Source organism: Rana temporaria, chromosome 2, assembly GCF_905171775.1.
Source record: "Rana temporaria chromosome 2, aRanTem1.1, whole genome shotgun sequence".
NCBI lineage: Eukaryota > Metazoa > Chordata > Amphibia > Anura > Ranidae > Rana > Rana temporaria.
The window spans coordinates 231,002,081-231,023,236 of record NC_053490.1 but is presented as its reverse complement, the minus strand read 5'-3'; the positions used below and the strand labels follow the sequence as shown (position 1 = coordinate 231,023,236).

Below are 21,156 nucleotides of genomic sequence, written 5' to 3'. Positions count from 1 at the left end.
CCTAAAATTACAGTTTTCAGTGCCCAACAATGCAAATGTCAGTATTTAAACTATAAACATATAGCTAGTGCTATTAGAAATGTGTTTAATTTAAACAAAAGTAAAAAAAAAAAAATGTCTTCATTGACATGAAGGTCAGGTTACTATAACCCAGCCAGCACAGAGTTTTCTCTTACATCAGAGTCTGCAGGATTCCCCCTTACAGTGAAGGGGAACTCTTATGTAAAGGGGAACGCTGCAGATCATGATCTAGGGGGGAACTCTGATGTGGAGGGGGGCTATGGTGACCAGAGACAACCTTATATCAGAGTCCACTGCTTTCTCTTTCCCACTTACATCAGGGTCCGCAGACTGAGTTCCCCCTTGCATTGTAAGGGGGAATCCTGCAGACTCTGATGTGGGGGGTACTCTGGTGACCAGAGACCACCTTCCTTAGATTAAATACACTAAGGTAAGGGGGGTCACTAATATAGGAGGGGGAACCTTTATATCAGTGCCCCCTTACATTTTTGCATTCACTCCCCCCTTACATCAGCAACCCCCCCGCACTCGTGGAGGACCGGATCTTCTCTGTGATTTCCGCGAACTGGGCATGGGCAGTTCTAACCCGTCACTCTCCATAATTTTTTACTGGGGTTGCTGGGCAGCCGGTGGGGCCCCCCAGGCAAGCGGGGCCCCCGGGCAACTTCCCAGCGTGCCCAATGGAAAAGATGGCCCTGCCTACCACAGGACTACTGGCTGGGAAGCCAACAGTCTACTGTATTGCACAGTTTAAGCAAAAGACAAACACAATGAAAACAAAGTTTTATAAAAAAAAAAATATTAATCAATCAAGTGGCTGGATAGTAGCAGCAGGCATAAACATCAGGAACAGGATCTTTACCAGTTCAAAAATACAAATCACATTATTTGGTTGTTTTAGAACAAAAACAAAGCTTATCTATAATGAACCAAAAACAAAATCTGTAAAACCTAGAAATGGTTTATATTAATCTTGAAATGTAGTTATAGGCTTAGCAAATGCAAATCAATTCAATGTAGAGTTCTAAGGAAGAGAATTGCCTCTGCCAGATCCTCTTTCATAGAGGCTCTTAAGTCAGACTTTATTATTTTTAGGGCTGAAAATTAATCTTTCGACACTGACTTGGGTGGGTGGCATTGCAGTAACTATTCTGGCCACATCACTAACGATCTCTGGATAAACAAGGATGGCTTCTTCAACAGTAAGTTTTGATGAGCGATCATACTTTTCAACTTCTTTTAGTGCTTTATAAAACTCCTGTTGGAATTTTTTTTTTTAATTCCAATCTAAATTTAGTAGGAGTCGGAGTCGGTGCATTGTTTGCCGACTCCGACTCCAGGTACCCAAAATTTGCCCCGACTCCTCGACTCCGACTCCACAGCCCTGGTGTTTACACTACACCGCCTTAAGTAAGAGAGGAGAGTACATGATTCAGAAAGTACTTACCTCCTTACTTAGGGCGGTGTAGTGTAAACACGGCGGGCGCAAGGGCGCCTAATTCAAATGGGTTGGGGGGTGTGTTTAATGCTAATGAGGCTTGACCTCTTGTTTTTTGACGTTTTTTTTCTTACTGCGCATGCACCGGGCGCCTACATTTCCCAGGGCGCATTGCGGCTAAGTACGCCGTACGGGGCCTATTGATTTCGACGCGGATGTAAACGACGTAACTCCCGATTCGCGGACGACTTACGCAAACGACGTAAAAAATTCGAACCTCGCGGCGGGAACGGCGCCATACTTTAACATTGTTATTCCACCTCATAGGTGGAATAACTTAGGCCGCCTAAGGCCTTACGGAAACGACATTAATTGACTGCGCGGGCTCGCGTACGTTCGGGAATCGTCGTAAAAGCTCATTTACACAATCTACGCCGGCCGCAATGGAAGCGCCACCTAGCGGCCATCCAAAAAATTGCAAGCTAAGATAGCATGCAATGTCTAAGATCGCGCTAGTGTGAACCTGGGCTAAAGAGTAGCTTTTGTAAAATGACCCGCTATATAGCGTGCATGTTTGTGCTTTCAAATGATGCATCTGTCAGGCTTTCATGTGTGTACAGGATGTGATATCAGGCTTGGGAGTTCTGGTCATTCTTTCATTAGGATTTATTGGGTTAAAACCTTGGTTTGGGCTCCTCAGCATAGAAAGTGATATAAAGAAACAACCATGTATGTAAAAAAATCTTAAAGTAGGCTAAGGCCCCTTTCACACTTGTACGACTTGTCCCACGAATTGGACGCAAAGTAGCAGGACAAGTAGTTCCCATGATTTCCCAATGACAACCATTCATATTTGTATGACTTCAAAGTAGTCCCTGTAGTACTTTGGTCAGACTTTGATGTGAGTTCAAATTCATAGACCTCAAATCTCTCTGAAATTGTGTGAAAATTTATTTTTTTATGATTAAATGGCAATTATTTTGATGCACTGCTCCAGGAAGCTAAATGTCATTCATTTAGGGGTTAGATCACAACAATTGCAAGTTTCTTCAAGATGATTGTCTGTAGGGGTCAAGTCCTGGGGGAAAAAAGTGTGGGAACTCCCACCCGAAATCCACTTCCTAACCAAAAAACAAAAGAAATGATACGCTCATATGCATAATTACTAAACCGTATGTTTTTGTTTTTTTCGATCCACTGTACCTTAGTAATCCTTTATGTTACTGGGCACTTCCTGTTTATGGATTTATTGGGTAGTGTGCGGGTATTCTTTCTAAATCCCGCGATAACTCGTGGCAGACCTCCGCAATGTCTCTGGAAACAAGTGACAAAAGCTCCCAGAGACATTGCAGCATCGAGGAAGTGACAGAATACCCGCACACTAACCGATGAATCCATATACAAGAAGTGGCCAGTAACATAAAGGATTACTAAGGTTCGCCTGCCCCTGACAGTAACACGAGCTGGGCATCGCTGCTTAGTGAAGGATTGGCTCGGGCAGCTCGGCTGCTCTAGTCCTGCAAGGGGAACTGAGTTCCTGCTTTGAAAAAAGTGCAGGAACTCCATTCCCACGCGTTCCCGCAGGACTTGAGCCCTGATTGTCTGTAAGAACAGAACAAATTTGATGTGGAGATTAAATACGAATTGACTCTATTTATGTCTAGTTGTCTAGGAACTCAGGATTTGACACTGGTAAACTATAGGCAAGCCCAGAATAACCCCTATGCTACCAACATAGGGTAGACACTGCTGTCCTTCCCCTGTGTGTTTATGTTCATACTTTTGGCACTGAGGCATGCTGAAAGTAGGAGGGGATGGGGTCAGTGTCCGATTTTATGTAGGTGACCGTATACCACAAAAGTTTACTATTTCCAGCATCCCTCAATCAACCGCAAGAAAAGGTCTTTACAGTATAAAGTCCTATTTGAACTGGCTATGAATATAAAATATTTCTAGTCTTAACCAGCAGTAGCAGTTCTGCTTTGAATAATTAATCCTTTTATCTTCTGCTAAAGGCGCTAACTTGGAGGACTTTCACACTGCCAGCGTCCAGGCGTCAGCGATAAAGCGGTGCTTTTCCGTCATATTTGCAGGGCTTTTTGGCCAATAGCGGGCGCTTTTAACCCCCGCTAGTGCCAAAATGAAGGTTAAAAGCGGCGGTTCGGCAGTGCTGCCGTTTTTTTATTTTAATGGGCAGGGGCGCTTTAGAGCGCTGCAAAGAAGCTGCATGCAGGACTTTTGCGCAGCGCCCCAGTGTGAAACCCCTCGGGTTTTCACACTGGGATTACAGCTGAGGCATTTTTTCAGGCGCTATTTTTAGCGCTGAAGTGCCTGGAAAACTCCTCCAGTTAGAAAGGGGTCTTAGAGTTGGTGGTTGGAAAAATTATGTGCAATTTCCAATTTTTTTTTTATTTTATTTTACATTTGTTAGGTCAGTTTCTCCTGCTGCACGTCATCACTCTCCCATGTCATCAAGACATCATTCTCCATCATCACAGTCTGGATCCTCTGTACAGAGACACTCTCCCTCCCCTTGTCCCAGAAGATCTCCATCCCTTAAAATTGTGTATGCCTATTTTTCTGTGTGACCGCTTTAATTTAAGCAGTCAGTAGGGGAGATGTACTAAAACTGGTGCACACGGATTCTGGTTTAGCTGTGCTTTGTAACCAATCGCCGTCTAGGTTTTTTTTTTTGGCAAAGCTTAATTGAACAAGCTCAAGTTGAAGTTATCTTATTGGTTACTAGGCACAACTGCACCAGATTCTGTGTGCAACAGTTTTAGTAAATCTCCCCCAGTATGTAGTCAAGGAAATTTCTACAGACAACCAACAAAGTACATTTTCAGTTGTCTTCTCATTTTTAGATCAAAGACCAACATCTCCAGCACCTCACAGAGAAGAAAGAACAGATGAGCGAAGAGTTGACCGAACAGATGATAGGAGGGATGACAGAACTAGAGAGCATGAGCGACAATGGGAGAGGGAGCGTGAGAGAGAACAGAGGGAAAGAGAGAGAGAGAAAAAGAGCACAAGTCTAAACGTTAGAGAGCTTGTGAGCTTGAGAAAAAAAGTGGGAAAGAGAACTAGAAGAGCAGATGATAGGAGGGATGACAGAACTAGAGAGCGTGAGCGACAAAGGGAGAGGGAGCATGAGAGAGAACAGAGGGGGAAAGAGAGAGAAAAAGAGCGCAATTCTAAACGTTAGAGAGCTTGTGAGCTTGAGAAAAAAAGTGGGAAAGAGAACTAGAAGAGCGAGCGAGAGAACGGGGAAGAGCGCGAGAGAGAGTACGACAACATGAAAGGGAGCGAGAAAAATGCCCATGAAGATAGGAAAACCAAGTTTCAAGCTTTACATGTTTTATTATTGGGAAGAGACTGTTGTGTGATAGTTAATGCTTTACCCTTTCTTTAATTGTTCTCTCTGTTTTTATGATTCGGTGATGTATTTGCTGTTTATTTGAATAAAAGACAACCTGCACATTTTTTTTTTTGGAGTGCGGCTATCCATCTTTCATCTACTTTTCATAGTTAATTGTTTGTGTTGAGTTGAAATTCACTTGTATATATTCATCAATATCAAGCAGACCTTTGATTTATAGGTCGGCACCTTCAGGTGATTGGACACTGGTCCAATGCCCTCTGAGCGTTCCTCCTATAACCCTAACCCACTTTGTGAGTTATCAGTTTCTTGGTATGGACCTCTTCCCCTTTACAAAGAAATGACTATTGGATTGGCTTAACTAGCTTTTCTTCCCTTTTGCGTTCTTAATCAGGGTCAATGCCACCTAAGAAAAACCTTATACCCAATGCCCCCCCATCCTCCTCAGGAGCACCCAAAACAAAGGACCTGTCTGTTCTTACAGGTCTTTAACCTAAAAGCGTAAAGTTCAGCCCTTTCTTTCAGCATGGGGATTGGCCCGCAAAAGCCACCAAGCCTTTTGCGAAGTACTCGTCACAATAAAAGTGGGCCCTTACTCCTAATAGTGGGAGGACATCCGTTACAGTTTGCCTATCTGGGTCAGAGACATCCCAGACCTGTGGTTTCAAAAATTCAAAACCCCAGCACAACCTCCTTATTTCAAATCAACCAAAAACTGCCCAAGATTTGCTAAATGCCCCAAATCATATCACCTTGAGTCACTGTGCCACTACCTCAACAAGATTCCAAGGATTCTACTCAAACTCGTTTAAAGTACTAAAGCCCAATAGATGTATAAATCCTGTTCTAGTCTTTAAACCTGCATATTCCAATATTTTAGAATAAAATGTACACAAGACAGTTCAGCAGGGTGACTGGGTGAATAATTTCAACAAATCTGTTCTGCAGCCTTCCTTTTGTCTGGAATACATGAGTCTGGCCTCCTCTCCCTTGCAGCTGTCAAAAAATGCCCACAAGATCAATTTTGCTGCTCCAAACACTTAGGCCTGGTACACACGAGAGGATTTATCCGCGGAAACGGTCCGGGGGACCGTTTCCGCGGATAAATCCTCTGGCGGATTTTGATCTCATGGTTGTACTAACCATGAGATCAAAATCCCCGCGGAATTCCGTCCGCGGTGACGTGTCGTGCCTTCGCCGCGGCGACGTGCGCGACGCTGTCATATAAGGAATTCCATGCATGCGTCGAATCATTACGACGCATGCGGGGGATGGATTCGGACAGATTGATCCGTTGAGTCTGTACAGACCAGCGGATCAATCCGTTGGAATGGATTCCAGCGTATCGATTTCTTAGCATGTCTAGAAATTTTGATCCGCTGGAAATCCATCCCCGGGGACAAAAATCCGCGGAAACAGATCCGCTGGATCGTACATACCGGGGGATCTATCCGCTGGAGCCGGTCCGCGGATCAATCCTCTCGTGTGTACGGGGCCCTAGCTGAACAATTTTAACAAATCTGCTTTGCCTTGAATACTAGGGTCTGGTCCTGGACACCCCAAGCAAAAAATGTTCTCTCAGAAATTTCTTTCTCTAAGAGCACATACTTGAGAATTAAGATGCAGGAGACCTCCCACAATGAGAATCTCTGGGAGTGCTAGGCCTAATGGTTCCCTCTGCGGCAGTAACATTTACCCTATTCAATTCATGAATGCTCCAGCTAAACATCTTGCCAACCTTATGAAGGGGCACCCAATAAGGATACAGTCAGACAATGCCACAGCTATGGCTTACATCAGCCAATGGGGGGCACCAGAAATCTGGTTGCATTGAATGAAGCAAACCAGACTCTGTCTTGCTATTTCTGCAGTTTACATCCCAGGAATGGATAACTGTAAAGCAGATTATCTCAACCACCGTTGCTTGGATCAAGGGGAAAGGGATCTTCATCCACATGTCAATTTGATATGCCAAAAATGGGCGATTTCGGATGTGAACATCCTAGCCTCCAGATTCAGCAACAAATTACTGCTATCTGTTGCCTAGAGCCTTCAGTTCTAGTCTAGTTTTATGCCTTTTCTGCAGAAGAAAACAGTTATTCTAATTGCACTAAACTGACCCAGAAGATCCTGGTACACAGACATGCTCAGACTTCTAGCAGGTGATTTTCGATTAAAGATATACAGTATCTCACAAAAGTGAACACACCCCTCACATTTTTGTAAATATTTTATTATATCTTTTAATATGACAACACTGAAGAAATTACACTTTGTTACAATGTAAAGTAGTGAGTGTACAGATTGTATAACAGTGTACATTTCCCCCCCAAAATAACTCAACACACAGCAATTAATGTCTAAACTGCTGGCAACAAAACTGAGTACACCCCTAAGTGAAAATGTCCAAATTGGGACCAATTGGCCATATTTCCTCCCTGGTGTCGTGTGACTCGGTGTTACAAGTGTGGATGGGGCACAGGTGTTTTAAATTTGGTGTTATCGCTCTCACTCTCCCGTACTGGTCACTGGAAGTTCAACATGGCACCTCATGGCAAAGAATTCTCTGAGAATCTGAAAAAAAAATTGTAACGTAAGATGGCCTAGGCCAGTGACGGCTAACCTTGGCACCCCAGATGTTTTGGAACTACATTTCCCATGATGCTCATGTACTCTGCAGTGTAGTTGAGCATCATGGGAAATGTAGTTCCAAAACATCTGGGGTGCCAAGGTTCGCCATCACTGGCCTAGGCTATAAGAAAATTGCCAAGACCCTGAAACTGAGCTGCAGCATGGTGGCCAAGACCATACAGCAGTTTAACAGGACAGGCTCCACTCAGAACAGGCCTCACCATGGTTGACCAAAGAAGTCAAATACACATGCTCGGCATCATATCCAGAGGTTGTCTTTGGGAAATAGACGTGCAAGTGCTGCCAGCATTGCTGCAGAGGTTAAAGGCGTTGGGGGGTCAGCCTGTCAGTGCACAGACCATACACTGCATCAAATTGGTCTGCATGGCTGTTGTCCCAGAAGGAAGGCTCTTCTAAAGATGATGCACAAAGTCTGCAAACCTTTTGCTTAAGACAAGCAGACTAAGGACATGGATTACTGGAACCATGTTTTGTGTTCTTATGAGACCAATATAAACTTATTTGGTTCAGATGGTGTCCAGCGTGTGTGGCGGCAACCAGGTGAGGAGGACAAAGACAAGTATGTCTTGCCTACAGTCAAGCATGGTGGTGGGAGTGTCATGGTCTGGGGAGTGTGAGGGGTTAGCTCGGTAGTGGGGTGTGTGACCCCTTGGATGGGTTCACCACACACTGAATTTATACAGACTGGCAGTCGAAGACGGTTGAAAACAAAGTTCTTGGTTTATTTTTCCATTTTGCTGGAAAACAATTGCAAGCATCCAAACAGCATAAACAAAATCAAACATAAAATAAATCCTAGCCACTCACAGCCTACTGCTGGGTAGACAGTGCTGGTCATACAGCACAAAACAATAGTCTTTTGATTTTTATCACACAGAAAAATCAATCCTCTTCTCACCTTCACAGAAGACCTTCTGGCACTGCTCTCCTACTCACACAGCCTTAGGAGTGACGCAGCCAATTTGTGGTAATCCTTTGGACTTCTTATAGAGGCCTTTAATTGCCTCACTCTGAACAGCTGGAGTCTTCCAACGGCCCTTAGCCTTCCTGGCCACATTTGTAGCCGACGCCCGATAACCATCTGTGTATCGTCTAAACAAGGCAGAAATGTATGTTCCGTCTGTGACAACACCCACAGATTTACCTGACTTCCTGTCACAGGAGCTACAGTTCATTGAGGGAACCATGAATGCCAACATGTACTGTGACATTTATAAAAAAACAATTCCGCGCCCAAAAAAAATATTTATATATATTATTAACCACTTCCATACAGGGCACTTATACACCTTCCCGCCAAGACCAATTTTTAGCTTTCAGCGCTGTTGCACTTTGAATGACAATTGCGCGGTCATGCTACACTGTACCCAAACTAAATTTTTATAATTTTTTTTGTTTCTGTTATAAAACATTGTAAATAAGTACGTTTTCTCCTTCACTGATGGGCACTAATGGTACTGCACTGACGGGCACTGATAAGGCAGCACTGATGGGCACCGATGAGGTGGCACTGATGTGGTGGCATTGATGGGCACTAATATGCGGCATGGATAGGTGGCACAGATAGGCGGCATGGCTGGGCACTGATAGGCGGCATGGATGGGCACTGATAGGTGGCACGGATGGGCACTATTGTATGTGTTGTACTAATGGATGCCAATCAGTGCCAAACAATGCCTGCCAATCAGTGATGCCCATTGTGGGCACTGATTGGCATCCATTTTTTGTGTCCTCATCCCTGGTGGTCTAGGGTGGCATACTTTTTTTAATCCCTGGTGGTCTAGTGGGCATCCCTGGTGGTCTAGTGGGCATCCCTGGTGGTCCAGTGGGCATCCCTGGTGGTCCAGTGGGCATCCTCAGGGGGCTGTGCTGATAATCGATCAGCACAAACCCCCCCTGTCACAGGAGCAGCCGTTCTCCTCTCCTCTACTCACGTCTGACAGATTACCGATTACCGGCTTTTCCTATTTACATCGTGATCAGCCATGATTGGACAGGGCTGATCACGTGGTAAAGAGTCTCCGTGAGAGACTCTTTACCTTGATCGGTGTTGCGGGGTGTCAGACTGACACCCTGCAACAACGATCGCCGCGCAGCGGCTCAGAATCCTGAGGACGTCATATGACGTCCAGTCAGGATTCTACAACCACTTTGCCGACGTTAATTTGTCATTGGCGGGCGGCAAGTGGTTAAACAATAATTTGGGTGCCCATGTAAAGGTCCCAAACACACAATGTGTGCTAAGCTGCTCCCCTAGAAAGTGATGACGTGTATGTGACTTCTATCTAATGCGTGCTAAAAAGTGTACTGGGGGCGCTATGGAGTAATATGTAATAACTTATCCTATAATATGCAACAACAAGTAAATTAATAAAAATGTGTCCTGTTTTACGTGATAAATCAATCGTAAATAATAAAGTCCCATTGGTGTAAACAAAGATACAACATCAATGCTCGAATATCCTCTAGATATATTTCTTGCTGTAATACAAAAACCGTCTCCGGTCGTGCAAACTTAATTGATCTTCCACCACCTGGATAATTAGTAAAGTGACGTAGGACATAGTACACGTGACCAGGTTCCGCCACCGACGTACGTTTCAAGCCCTTTGAAAACGTAACTATACGAAATGTACGTTGGCGGTGGAACCTGGTCACGTGTACTATGTCCTTCGTCACTTCCCGATTGTCTGGATAGTGTCAGCAGCTGGTGGAACGCACGCCGCCACGGAGGTGGGAGAGCCAGTGTTTTTTTATCAAAGCTTGCAGCCCCAGTGCCGGGAGAAGGGCACTTTTTATGTGAGTAGCCAATTGGCTGGTGTTTTTATTCCATTTTAATAAAATAGCGTTGCACTATGGAAGCTCTCTGTTTGTATTCCATGTTCTAAAATCTCAACATTCCGAGGGTGAGGTATCGTACATGCTCCAGTCCATTTATATGTCTGCAGGCATTATCCTGCTCAAGCGCATCTGATTGTCTTTTTCATTAAAGAGGTCAACCAGGTCTTATGCAGCAGTTAGTGATTGACGTGATGCCAAAAACTACCCACTCGCATAAGGAGCGTCACAAGTTGGCGAAAGAAGCCGAACGTCGGTGCGCAGGCGCCGACTCGACGTTCGGCTGCTTTCGGCAACTCGTGACGCTCCTTATGCGACGGGGTGGGTAGTTTTTGTCATCACGTCAATCACTAACTGCTGCATATGAACGCCCACTCCCGCGGGATTCACTACCCGGAAGCAGACTAAGAAAATAGCTATACGAGGTATGTACGGCAAAAAAAAAAAAAAAAAAAAGATCTGCATATCTGCAATGTTGGTAGTGAGCTGAATGTAATGTTAGAATTTTTTTTTAGGGTGAACCCCCGCTTTAAATATTAAATACACAATAACAAGTAATCAAAACTCAATTAAAAAAATAAGCTAACTTTACTGTTTTTAGTGTTTTTTTTATTTTTTAATATTCATTAAAGTGTATATTTTCCCCAAAAAATTCCCCAAAAAATTGTGTTTAAAAGACCGCTGCGCAAATAGTGTCACATAATATATTGCAACAACCGCCGTTGTATTCTCTAGGGTCTCTGCTAAAAAAAAATTTGGGGGTTCTAAGTGATTTCCTAGCAGAAAATACTGATAGGTAGATTCACAAAGAGTTAGGTCGGCTTATCTACAGATAAGCCGACCTAACTCTGAATCTAAGCCGGCCTATGTTTAAGTGTATTCTCAAACAGAGATACACTTAAACATATTTAAGATAGAACGGCGCAAGCCAGCCTATCTTAGATTGCAATGTTTCTTTTGGCCGCTAGATGGCGCTTCCATTGCGGCCAGCCTAGATTATGTAAATGTAAATGAGGGGATACGCCGATTCACGAGCGTACGCCGGGCCTACACTGTCGCATTACGTCGTTTCCGTATGTGATAGGCCGCCTAAAGTTATTCCATCTATGAAGTGGAATAACAATGTTAAGTATGGCCGCCGTTCCCGCCGCGAGGTTCGAATTTTTTACGTCGTTTGCGCAAGTCAATCGGGAGTTACGTCGTTTACGTCCGCGTCGAAATCAATAGGCCCGTATGGCCTACTTATCCGCAATGCGCACTGGGAAATGTAGTCGCCCGGCGCATGTGCAGTGTAAAAAACGTGAGGTCAAGCCTCTTTTTAATACTACACGCCCCCCTCCCAGTCATTTGAATTAGGCGCGCTTACGCCCGCTCGTTTTAGGCTGCGCCGCCGAAAATTTGAAGGTAAGTGGTTTGAGAATCACTACTAACCTAAATAATTTACAGCGGTGTAGCCTAAAAAAAGAGTTGGCTAGGCCGTCCTAATTTTAGGCGCCCCTACGTGAATCTACCTATGAGTTTTTACTTGTAAGCAGCACATGTCAGAAAAGATTTAGGCCCGGATTCACGTAGCACTTACGCCGGTGCATCTTAAGGTGGCATAAAATAAAACCAGAAGTGCATCACACACAGTGCTAAGGTTCACAAGTGCATCATACGCAGGGTTTAGCCCTCCTTACTTTACCCCCCCCCCCCCCCCCCCCCATATCCACATCTCGGGTCTGCACTCCTCTTCTGCTCTGACCTCTGCACAAACCCTCTCCACTGCCCACTGCGATCATCTTTTCCATCCTTCCTTTCCCCTTAAAAGCTCTTCCACCTTCCATGTGCTTACATAGTTAGTCAGGTTGAAAAAAGACACAAGTCCATCCAGTTCAACCACAAAAAATAAACAAACAAAATAAAAAACACAGTACAATCCCATACACCCAACTCCATACCCACAGTTGATCCAGAGGAAGGCAAAAAACCCCAGCAGGAGCATGATCCAATTTGCTACAGCAGGGGAAAAAATTCCTTCCTGATCCCCCGAGAGGCAATCGGATTTACCATGGATCAACTTTACCTACAAATCTTAGTACTCAATTATTTTATGTACATTTAGGAAAGTATCCAGGCCTTTCTTAAAGCAATCTACTGAGCTGGCCAGAACCACCTCTGGAGGGAGTCTTCCACATTTTCACAGCTCTTACTGTGAAGAAACCTTTCCGTATTTGGAGGTGAAATCTCTTTTCCTCTAGACGTAAAGAGTGCCCCCTTGTCCTCAGTGTTGACCGTAAAGTGAATAACTCAACACCAAGTCCACTGTATGGACCTCTTATATAGTTGTACATGTTGATCATATCCCCCCTTATTCTCCTCTTCTCAAGAGTGAATAAATTCAGTTCCTCTAATCTTTCCTCATAGCTGAGCTCCTCCATGCCTCTTATCAGTTTGGTTGCCCTTCTCTGCACTTTCCCCAGTTCTCCGATATCCTTTTGGAGAACTGGTGCCCAAAACTGATATGCATATTCCAGATGAGGTCTTACTAATGATTTGTACAGGGGCAAAATGATATCTCTGTCTCTGGAGTCCATACCTCTCTTAATACAAGAAAGGACTTTGCTCGCTTTGGAAACCGCGGCTTGGCATTGCATGTTATTATTGAGCTTGTGATCTACCAAGACCCCCAGATCCTTCTCCACTACAGATCCCCCCAGTTGTACTCCCCCTAGCATGTATGATGCATGCATATTCTTATTCCCTAAGTGCATAACTTTACATTTATCAACATTAAACCTCATCTGCCACTCAGTCGCCCAATTTGACAGAGCATTGAGGTCGGCTTGTAAATTGGCGACATCCTGCAAGGACGTTATTCCACTGCATAGCTTGGTGTCATCTGCAAAGACAGAAATTTTACTTTTGATCTCAGACCCAATATCATTTATAAATATATTGAAAAGTAAGGGTCCCAGCACTGAACCCTGGGGTACACCACTGATAACCTTGGACCATTCAGAGTAAGAATCATTAACCACGACTCTCTGAATTCTGTCTCTCAGCCAGTTTTCTATCCATTTACAAACTAAAAAAAAAAAAAAAGACCCAGCCTGGCTCTAGTACCTCTGCACACTTATTTGTTGTTCCCCTCCTACTTGGCCAACAGTAAAGCACCAGGCAAGAGATGGGGATTATGGAGGGTGCAGCTTACCACGCAACACCGTTCTCCAGCCCATAAACACGTTATGCTTGGGACAGCTGTCCTTCCCTTGTCCTTACCCGGCATACAGGGGCAGGGAGGATTCTGTGAGAACCACTGGGAGAGATGCAACGTCGCTTGTAAACTCAGAAGTCAAGCTTCTGTGTTCAAGTAACAGTGGTAAGTGGTGAGCACAGTGCAAGTGCTGGAGGTAGTAGAACGAAGTCCTGACATGCTCTGACTAAAAAAAAAAAAAGCCCTGCATCCACCGTAACTGTTAATTGTGAAACCCCAGGATTTTGTGGAGCTCCAGTTGAAACCCTGTACCATAGGCTCTCCTATAAAGTAGCCTTTTTGGTTGCCATCCTGTTAGTCAGAAATGTTTCAAACTAGCAGCCCTTTCCTGTTAAGTGCCTTTTCTCATACTTTAAAATGACAAGTTTGCTTGCACTCCAAGGCCATCCTTTCTCCTCGGGGTGGTTTAAGTAATCCACCTCAAGCATGTTGTCCTAAAATCCTTATGCCTTGCTCTAAAGTAGAGCTGCACGATTCTGAAGAAAAATGAGAATCGCGATTCTTTTGCATAAAATGAAGATCACGATTTTCAAAAATGTATTTATTTAAAGTTATTTTCAACACGAAACGGAGCTTATAATCGAGATTGCAATCTATTCGCGATTAATCGTGCAGCTCTACTCTAAAGCAGTGGTTCTCAACCTGGGTTTCGAATGACAATTTGCCAGGGGTCACAAATCCTGGGCTGTTCCTGAATCCACCACCGCTCTCTCAGCCTTTTCATGGCTGCCCAGCAGGGCTGTTCCTGGAGCCTGTGGCCACTCACTCAGCCTCTTCGCAGCCTAGAGACTAGATGTCAGTTGGCTGGTGAGGAATGTGAAGTGGGAGGGTCTGGAGGAGACCCTATCTCCTGATTTCGGCATAGGTGTCACTGCTGCGGGACACCACAAAGTCGAAGACAAAGTGATGAAGGAAAAAGGTGCGCTACCAAAATGGGTAATGAAAATGGCATATAAATGTTCAAATGCAGAAACAAGCAAAATAATTAAATCAAGTGTCCTTATTCCTGTATCAAATTAGGTGTGCTATGAATGAGTGAGTCCTTGCGCAATTGCATCAATGCGTGGCTCATATACGATCTCAATCCTCCATTAGATGACTGAATGGATGCAGGTAACTTTTGAACAAAAAATACCCACGCATAAATAAATGGATGGCCGCTTACCAGATCCGTCGGACCCCCACAGGGATCAGAAAGGCTCAGAGACTGAGATGTCCTCGGCTGGATCAAGGCGGATATTCCCGGTCTTCTCCTCTATTGGAAATCCTGGAACAGATTTGCCGTTGTCTCCCAACAGTTATTCCACGGTAAAGCAGCCTCACAAGGTGAAGATCGACAGCCTCCTTTCTCTGTCGATGCCCATTCGGGAGAAACGCAGCGTCGGGTGGAGCGAGAATTGCTGACGTTACCACGCCCACAGCTGATCGGTCTGAGCCGAGGCTGTTTTGTTTTGTACATGCTTTCAAGTCTTATCTTGATACTTTGTAATTAGTGCAGTTTTTAGATGTCAGTTCCCTTTTTTTTCCTTCAAGTGAAATAAAGAGTAAAATTTTAACGAAATACTGCACTATGAAGTACTTTTTCTCCCTTTAACCTACACGTTCCCACATCACCTTGTGAGGCTACTTTACCGTGGAATAACAGTTGAGAGACAACGGCAGATCTGTTCCGGGATTTCCAATAGAGGAGAAGACCGGGAATAACTGCCTTGATCCAGCCGAGGACATCTCAGGCCTCGTACACACGACAGAGTTTCTCGGCAGAATTCACCGAGAAACTCGGTCAAACCCGGATTCTGCCGAGAAACTCTGTCGTCTGTACACTTTTGGCCCGATGGAGCCGCCGAGGAACTCGTCGAGAAAATAGAACATGTTCTCTATTTTCTCGTTGTTCTATGGGAGAAGGCGGCCCGCCGAGCTCCTCGGCGGCTTCATCCCTGAACTCGACGAGGAACTCGACGTGTTTGGCACGTCGAGTTCCTCGGCCGTGTGTACGGGGCCTCAGTCTCTGAAGTCTTTCTGATCCCTGTGGGGGTCCGACGGATCTGGTAAGCGGCCATCCATTTATTTATGCGTGTGGATTTCTTGTTCAAAAGTTACCTGCATCCATTCAGTCACCTAATGGAGGATTGAGATCGCATATGAGCCAGCGCATCGATGCGATTGCGCAAGGACTCACTCATTCACCTAATTTGATACAGGAATAAGGACACTTGATTTAATTATTTTGCTTGTTTCTGCATTTGAACATTTTTATGCCATTTTCATTGCCCATTTTGGTAGCGCACCTTTTTCCTTCATACATGTCTAAAGCCCAGTATTAGGCTTTCGTATTTAGGTGCAGCACCGTCACTTTTTTAATTGTTTTCACTTTTTGTTCACTAATTTAAATTTGCACCAGTGCACTTTGTTGTTATGGGGATAGCGCGGATTGTCTCTGCTATACAGAAGACAAAGTAATGCCAGAGACACAGTGAGAAACACTACTTGTGATTATAGTTGCCATTAAAAGTCTCCACAACAGTTCTCAGATCAGCAGATGACCTTGATCAAGAGCACCTAAGTTGGCTAATGAGAACTCCACCCAGCATTGCCACTCATCCCATCCCCCCCACCAGCACTCTCCCTGATCCCACCCCCCCACCAAGGAGTAAGAGAGTAAAACTAGAGAATACATCCTTCTGTTAAAAAAAATTGAGAATACATGGGAGAGGAAAAAAAGGGGGAGGAACAAAGAAAAAGGGAGAGAAAGAATAGGAGAAAGAACAAAAAACATGGCTAGAGAGAGGGATGGGGGAAAAAACAAGAAATTAGTATAGAGAGAGTTAAAAAGGGAAATGAAGGAGGAGAGTGGTACATCCTAAAATGTACTAGAAGGGTTTTTTATACTATATGTGTGGAAGGGACTCGGAGCGCGCTAAATATCCGTGGGTTAGGGGCGCAAATTACTTGTCTTGCCTTGGTGCTGACAACCCATGATTCCTTCTTCTTCCTCCTTCCTTCTTCCTCCTTCTTCCTTCTTTTTTTTCCCTTGCGAGTGGTTATTACTGTGGTGGCGTGTGACATCACTGATCGTCACTCCCTATGACAGGGATCAGACGATCAGTGGCACTCTCACTAGGAAGAACGGGGAAAGGTTTGTTTACACTTATCTCTCCCTGTTCTTCAGCTCTGTGACCCGATTGTGGACCTCACGACCCACGGCTGGGCTCTTAAGGGGGGATGTACTTGTACGTCCTTTTGCCCAGCCGTTCTGCTCTCCCGACATATATCGTCGTTAGGCGGTCCTTAAGCGGATCTACATGGATACAACAGTCCAAGCTGAACCATTACTTTTTGAATAGTCTGTAACAAAGCTCAAGTTCATAATAAAAATGACAGACATTTGTCATTAATACCCCTCCTCATTAGTAGTAGAGGTACTACCGGTAAGTCATGTTGTGGGTTCTGACCTATAAAACCAGACAGGGCCGATCCGCCCTATACGCAGACTACGCAAGCTGCGTAGGGCCCACGGATTGACTCGGGGCCCCGCTGGGAAGCTGTGTATCGGCGTCTGATTCCTAAACACTGGCCGCCCGCGGCGCTGAATCAGAGTCAGACGTCAGGTGACGTCATTGAGACGGCCGCCGCTAATGCTCATGGGAGCTGTAGTCCGCGAGCGGCTACTTGCTGAAGTTCCCTGCTCCGGGGGGAGAGGGGGTGGAGTCGTCAGTCACTCTGAGGAGAGCGGCACAGCAGCGGTGAGATCGCATTTTGCCAGTGCAATGTTATGAGGTGAATGTGGTAAAAAAAAAAAAAAAACATTGAATGTTATATGGAAAAAAAAAAAACCCTGAATGTTATGTGGAAAAAAAAAAAACCCTGAATGTTATGTGGAAAAAAAAAAACCCTGAATGTTATGTGGGAAAAAAAAACCCTGAATGTTATGTGGAAAAAAAAACCCTGAATGTTATGTGGAAAAAAAAAAAAAACCCCTGAATGTTATGTGGAAAAAAAAAAAAACCCTGAATGTTATGTGGAAAAAAAAACCCTGAATGTTATGTGGGTAAAAAAAACTGAATGTTATGTGGTAAAAAAACAAACAAACCTTGAATGTTATGTGGTAAAAAAAATAACCCTGAATGTTATGTGGTAAAAAAAAAAAAAAAAAAACCCTGAGCCCTGGTTCACACTGGGCTGCGGGAGTGAAGCCGTGCGAGTTCAGCTGAACTCGCACGATTTCACTCCCGCTGGCAGTCCCGATTTCGGCCGCGATTTAAGAGACATCTGTGCAGGTTTCTGCACAGATGTCAATGTAAATCGCGGCCAGAAATCGCAAAAAGTAGTACAGGAACTACTTTTTGAAATCGGTGCAGCGCCGCAGATGCGGCGTCGCACCGATTAGGACAGTGTCATTGCCGGCAAATGCCGCCGATTTGAGATGCGATTTCACATGTGAAATTGCATCTCAAATCGTACCCAGTGTGAACCTGGGCTCAATGTTATGTGGGAAAAAAAAAAACCTGAATGTTATGTGGGGGAAAAAAAAAACCCTGAATGTTATGTGGGGAAAAAAACCCTGAATGCCATCAATTGTCACCACTGTGCTATGCCATTGTCGCCACGGTGCCATGCCAATCGCAGCCACTGTGCCATGCCACTGTGCCCATCAATTGTCGCCACTGTGCCATGCCATCAAACGCAGTTACTGTGCCAGCAATTGTCGCCACTGTGCCCATCAATTGTCGCCACTGTGCCATGCCATTGTCACCACTGTGCCCATCAATTGTTGCCAATGTGCCATGCCAAACACAGCCACTGTGCCCATTAATTGTCGCCACTGTGCCATGCCATCAAACGCAGCTACTGTGCCATCATTTGTCGTCACTGTGCCATGCCATCAATTGTCGCCACTGTGCCATGCCAAACACAGCCACTGTGCCCATTAATTGTCGCCACTGTGCCATGCCATCAAACGCAGCCACTGTGCCATCAATTGTCGTCACTGTGCCATGCCATCAATTGTCGTCACTGTGCCATGTCATCAATTGTCGCCACTGTGCCATGCCATGGTGCCATGCCAAACGCAGCCACTGTGCCCATCAATTGTCGCCACTGTGCCATGTCATCAAACGCAGCCACTGTGCCCATCAATTTTCGCCACTGTGCCCATCAATTGTCGCCACTGTGCCATGCCATTGTCGCCACTGTGCCATGCCAAACGCAGCCACTGTGCCATGCCATTGTGCCCATCAATTACCGGCAGATTGCCCCTTAAAATGACGCCAGATTGCCCCCCCGCCCGGCACTTACCTTTCTCGTCAGCCATCCTCCTTCACGATCCCTCGATGTCTTCTCCCGCCCTCAATGTTGCTTCAGCTAATCAGGTTACTGGTAACCAGATCCGGTGAACCTGATTGGCGGAGATGCGTGTCAGTGTTAACCAGGGAATGCACGCACCGTGCTTCCCCTGGTTAACTATTTGGAAGCCAATTACAGCCCATAGGCTGTAATCAGAAAGCCTATCAGAGCCGGTGGCTCTGATAGACACTTCCACACAGCCAACCAGCTGCCGTTATTCAGATGCCGGCGCTCGCCAGGGGTCCGACCCCCTGAATAGTGGGCGGCAGCGTCGCCGGCGACAATCAGTGGCGTATCCAGGGTATGGCAGGCATAGCACGTGCCATGGGCGACATGTAAAGGGGGCGCTGGTGAGTGGCTGGCAGTCTACACACGGCTCAGAGATGACCCCCAGCAAAGCACAGAGTCAGTACTCTGCTTTCAGGGAAGGTCTCTGAAAGCATGTTAGTGTGTGGGTCAGGTGACTCCCCCCTTGGCACATCCCAATGTTCACCTTGCAGGGTGGTGGGCGCTCACTCTCCGTGGCCGTGCAGTGTACACGGGTGGGCAGCATGAGGAAGCTACTGCACATGAGAAGAATAGAGTTGATGCACAGCTGTGCCCCCCCCCCCAATTACAACAAGAGTCGTGCCAATTATAGAGCGATTGTCTCTGTGTGTCTCCCTTCCCTTCCTGTAAGCTCTCAGCTGCTGGAGGGATAGACACACAGAGAATCGCTCCGTACTGTGAGGAGAAGGGCTCAGCTATGGACTCAGCTACATGATGATATTTCAGTGTCCCGACTATCACAGGGAGGAGGGGGATATTTGCATCTCCTCTCCTCAGCCAATAATACTTTACCCAAGTTGCAGCTCCTCCCACCCGCCACATTTTGACTCCACCTCCATGAAGAAGAAGAAGCCCAGAATTAGTCCTCAGTGTGCCAGCAGCAGCCATGTGAGTTTTTTCTTTATGTTTACTTCAGGGAGGGGGAGGTTCTACAGCAGCAGTCATAGATTTGTGCTTTTAATGCAGGTGACAGAGAAAGAGGAGAATAGAACCAGTATTCTGTTATCTAGTCATGTTGTCATGTGTTTACTCTGGCACTACCACCCTAACCAGGCACTCTACCCCCCCTAACCAGGCACTCTACCCCCCCTAACCAGGCACTCTACCCCCCCTAACCAGGCACTCTATCACCCCTAACCAGGCACTCTATCACCCCTAACCAGGCACTCTACCCCCCCTAACCAGGCACTCTACCCCCCCCCTAACAAGGCACTCTACCACCCCCCCTAACCAGGCACTCTACCACCCCTAACCAGGCACTCTACCCCCCCCTAACCAGGCACTCTACCACCCCTAACCAGGCACTCTCCCCCCCCCCCCTAACCAGGCACTCTACCACCCCTAACCAGGCACTCTACCCCCCCCTAACCAGGCACTCTACCACCCCTAACCAGGCACTCTACCACCCCTAACCAGGCACTCTACCACCCCTAACCAGGCACTCTACCCCCCCTAACCAGGCACTCTACCCCCCAAACCAGGCACTCTACCCACCCTAATAAGGCACTCTACCCCCCCTAACCAGGCACTCTACCCACCCCAACCAGGCACTCTACCCCCCCTAACCAGGCACTCTACCACCCTAACCAGGCACTCTGCCACCCTAACACTACCACCCTAACCTGGCACTACCACCCTAACCTGCCACCATAATACTACCATCCTAACCTGGCACTCTACCACCCTAACCTGGCACTACTGTATATCACCTAACCTGACACTTTATGTTGGACTATCACATAAAATCCATATAAAATACATTTTGGTTGTAACATGACAAAAGGTGGAAAATGTCAAGGGGTATGAATACTTTTTCAAGGCACTGTGTGTGTGTGTATATATATATATATATATATATATATATATATATATATATATATATATTATAGTTGGGCCCCTTACTTTTGTTCCTGTCCCCCATGTGCCCCCCCTAAATCCCTAATTATGAAAGCTAGCGATACCACTGTTGCACTGAAGACTGAGTGACAGCGCAGCAACAGGAGATTCAGGGGCCACTTGTGCAGCGATTGGTGGCACAGCACTGTCCCAAAATGATCAGCGGGGACAGACGGTGCGGGGTGCCGGGCACTGATTGCACCGTTGCGTGATACTCGAGCAAGTATCCTATGGCTCGGGATCATGCAGAAGAGTGTGCGCTATAACGAGGGTTACGCTCTGTAC

At 45.8% G+C, this 21,156-nt stretch overlaps 1 protein-coding gene across 1 annotated transcript in view; it reads left to right on the top strand.

Annotated features, from left to right (window-relative positions):
- Positions 1–4,689, top strand: part of LOC120926541 (putative uncharacterized protein DDB_G0271982) — a 34,514-nt gene extending 29,825 nt beyond the window's left edge. The window contains exon 3 of the mRNA XM_040336600.1: positions 4,324–4,689. Within this exon, the coding sequence (XP_040192534.1) occupies positions 4,324–4,664 (341 nt within the window). The 3' untranslated portion in view covers positions 4,665–4,689. The remainder of the gene's footprint in view (positions 1–4,323) is intronic.
- The last annotated feature ends 16,467 nt before the right edge of the window (positions 4,690–21,156 follow it).